At 49.8% G+C, this 3,622-nt stretch overlaps 1 protein-coding gene across 11 annotated transcripts in view; it reads left to right on the top strand.

Annotated features, from left to right (window-relative positions):
- The first annotated feature begins 774 nt into the window (after positions 1 to 774).
- RPL19 (ribosomal protein L19) overlaps positions 775 to 3,622 on the top strand; it is a 4,773-nt gene continuing 1,925 nt past the window's right edge. For 5 of the 11 annotated variants that reach the window (XM_011929916.1, XM_011929914.1, XM_011929920.1 and 2 more), the window contains exons 1-4: positions 775 to 840; positions 1,700 to 1,806; positions 2,798 to 2,920; positions 3,499 to 3,619. In XM_011929916.1, coding sequence (XP_011785306.1) covers positions 836 to 840; positions 1,700 to 1,806; positions 2,798 to 2,920; positions 3,499 to 3,619 — 356 coding nt within the window. In that variant the 5' untranslated portion in view covers positions 775 to 835. Of the gene's footprint in view, positions 1,807 to 2,797; positions 2,927 to 3,498; positions 3,620 to 3,622 lie in introns of all 11 variants that reach the window. The other 6 variants (XM_011929917.1, XM_011929923.1, XM_011929921.1 and 3 more) reach the window with 4 other exon arrangements.

Below are 3,622 nucleotides of genomic sequence, written 5' to 3'. Positions count from 1 at the left end.
CCCGAGTAGCTGGGACTACAGGCGCCCGCCACCTCGCCCGGCTAGTTTTTTGTATTTTTTAGTGGAGACGGGGTTTCACCGTGTTAGCCGGGATGGTCTCGGCCTCCCAAAGTGCTGGGATTACATGCTTGAGCCACCGCGCCCGGCCGAGCTTGCTGTCTTAATGCCTTCCTTTGCTAATTGCAAACGTTATCTCACGTAATTTCCACAACTGATGATAGAAACATTGGGATTAGGTCCACTTTACAGAGAAGGAAATTGAGGCACCAAGAAATTAAAGACCCGCAGCGGCGTAAAAACACTAACATCTTTTAGTGATCTATTCTGCACTCTAGGGGTTTTCAATCTACTAAGAGAGTGAATAAGAGGTCGCCTTTGTCTGATACCTGTTGTCATTCTCTCTCGCTTCTTCAACTGACTTTTTTTCTCAGCTAATGAAACATCCACCTACAACCGCCCGAACGCCCGCAAACACCAAGCCACTCTAGCAAAACCTCTCTCACTCCGCCTGCGCAATCCAGCTGATTTCCGGTTAAAATAACCACGTGATCGCGTACCCTTGCTGCGCATGTCTAGTAGGAAGTGGGCCTATACCACTTTCTCTACGGAAGGGGTACATTTTCTATGTTTTTAAGTTTAAAACCGATTTCCGATATTAGGCTTTTATCATTTCAGGCCTATACGGAGGCTATGAGTGAGTTTGGTGTGGCGGAAGATGAAAGAACCGGACGGGAATACGGACGAAATTGGAGAGGGGTTTGGCTCTCCCCTTCTCAGATAATGGGAGGAGCCGGTCCCGAACGAACCCTTTCCTTTCGCTGCTGCGGCCGCAGCCATGAGGTGAGGGCGCGCTGGTCTCCCGCAGGCGCTGACGATTTTCGGCGGGGGACTGTTGGGCTTGGGACCGCAGCCGGGGTTGGGGGAGATGAAATAGAAGCCGCCGTAAAGCGGCCGGTCCCGGGGTTTGGGGTAGGCCGGAGCACTCTCTTCCCGGGCCTCCGGGGTGGGGGGGGCGGGGAGCGTCGCAGCAGCTGAGACCCGGAAAAGGCTGCCTAGGCTGGCGGCGCGCCGCACATGTGTCCGGTCGACCCACGCGAGCAAAGCAAACGTAGCGAACGGGACCGAGCCTTGGACCCTTTCTTGCTTGGCACGCCCGGAGCGGAGCAGATCTGTGCTTTCGCGTGATGTAGGGCAAGTCTAGTGTAGGCCCCAGGCCTCCGACTGCCGAGAGAGGTGATCCCTAACTCTTGACGCCTTCCACTCCTTTGGCCATTCATAAAGGAAATCTCTACAAATGGCCGAACGAGGCTTGTTACTGTGATAAAACGGGAAAATGAGCCCAGAAAACATTAACTAGCCTGCATTGCTAGACTAGAAATCAGGTCTATTCGCCCCGAATGTTTTTTAAACGCTGAGTACCAGAAATGGCATAAGCCCCCTATTCATTCCAGTAAGTCCTTGACTTGACTTTCCAGAGAAGAAACGCGAACGTGAGGCTCCAAGAGGTGAAGGCATAGAGTGAGCTTTGAAGTCTAAACCCAAGGGGACCAGCTGCACAGCCCAGAGCCTTAAAGATGATTTAGGGAAGAGTCTTATTTCGCGGCTGTTGTGTGGGTCGCAGAGGGCAGGTCTTGATGGGGACGTTCATTCTTGCCCAGGAGTGGCTTTCAGAGTCTAATCGTGTTTTCTGTGTGTCTAGTATGCTCAGGCTTCAGAAGAGGCTCGCCTCTAGTGTCCTCCGCTGTGGCAAGAAGAAGGTCTGGTTAGACCCCAATGAGACCAATGAAATCGCCAATGCCAACTCCCGTGAGTACCTGGGATCCGTCTCTTCACCCTGCTTCCTTCTTTTGTCCTGTGTCATATGAACGATAACACAGTTGTGTTGACTTTTTTTTTTTTGGAGACAGTCTGGTTCTGTTGCCCAGGCTGGAGTGTAGTGGTGCCATCTTACCGTTGCAACCCCTGCTCCCAGGCTCAAGTGATTCTCCCGCCTCAGCCTCCTGAGTAGCTGGGGTTAGAGGTGTGCACTACCACGCCCAGCTAATTTACTCTTTATTTTTTATTTTATTTTTTATGAGACAGAGTCTCACTTTGTCACCCGGACTGGAGTGCAGTGGTAGGATCTCAGCTCACTGCAACCTCTGCCTCCCAGGTTCAAGCGATTCTCCTGCCTCAGTCCCAAGCTGGGACTGAGGCACATGCCACCACACCCAGCTAATTTTGTATCTTTAGTAGAGAGGGGGTTTCATCATATTGGTCAGGCTGATCTCAAACTCCTGACCTCAGGTGATCTGCCTACCTTAGCCTCCCAGAGTACTGGGATTACAAACATAAGCCAGCATACCTAGCCTGTGTTGACTCTTTACAAACCTAGGAAGGTACATTCAGAGTATCTATAAACTGGAGGAGTCATTGTATCAGGCTTGTTATTTTGAGTGTGCTGTAATATATTTAAAAGGTAGAAATGGCTAGCCATGGTGGCAGGCATCTGTAATCCCAGCCACTTGGGAAGCTAAGGCAGGAGGATTGTGAGCCCAGGAATTCAAGACCGACCTGGGCAACATAGGGAGACTGTCTCAGACAAAGAGTATCTCTCACAACTTCTGTTTGTGAAGGAAAAAGAAAAGATAGAGGTTTTTTGGATTTTCGAAGGCAAGAAATAAACAAGTTCCAGTGTTTCCATCCTTTTTGAGAGCATGGGGCCAAGAATGTGAGCGGTGTCTGTGGCCTGGCCTATTTGGATTCTGGGATGTGCTTGGGCCCCAGTTGAGTGACCAGGTGCATTATGCTTTCCCAGGTCAGCAGATTCGAAAGCTGATCAAAGATGGGCTGATCATCCGCAAGCCCGTGACAGTCCATTCCCGGGCGCGATGCCGGAAAAATACCTTGGCCCGCCGCAAGGGCAGGCACATGGGCATAGGTAAGTGTGGTCGTCTTCTCCTTAAGAAATGATAGGTGCTGGCATCTATGCTGAAATATGTTCAGGATCTAAGCACTGTGTCTCATCTCGAGCCCATTTCTTACTCCTTGATATTTGATGTGTTTTCTGCCTGTGTGCAAATCAGAAAGTTGGTGCTGGTGTTGGAAGTGAGAGTATCCCTGGTAGGAGGTCACATTTACTGAGTCCCTACCTACACTATGCCAAGGATTCTGCTGGGTCCTTGAGAATGTAGTCCATCTGAACTCTAAAATTGCTTTCTAGTGTCAGAATGATTGAAGGAAGCTCCTTGCAACGTGCTATGCTACCTTGGTGCACTGCCTGTTAAACCCACATTCTGTAAGAAGTAAATGGGGAATTATTGCCATATTTGTGCTTCCTTTAAAATTGAGTAAACGAAAGAACTTACGTAGTTGGGAATCATCCTCTGGAAGATGAAAGTAATGCTACTTAAAATGAGGTTGTGAGGATTAGATGAGTTAAGACCCTGACTTGAAACTTGGTGTACTATACACAGTGGACCTGGGTAATGGCCCATTCCTAACTCATCTTCTCCACAGGTAAGCGGAAGGGTACAGCCAATGCCCGAATGCCAGAGAAGGTCACGTGGATGAGGAGAATGAGGATTCTGCGCCGGCTGCTCAGAAGATACCGTGAGTCTAAGAAGATTGATCGCCACATGTA

This window comes from Colobus angolensis, unplaced genomic scaffold (assembly GCF_000951035.1).
Source record: "Colobus angolensis palliatus isolate OR3802 unplaced genomic scaffold, Cang.pa_1.0 Scaffold83, whole genome shotgun sequence".
NCBI classification, from domain to species: domain Eukaryota; kingdom Metazoa; phylum Chordata; class Mammalia; order Primates; family Cercopithecidae; genus Colobus; species Colobus angolensis.
This window is presented reverse-complemented; position numbering and strand designations above follow the sequence as displayed.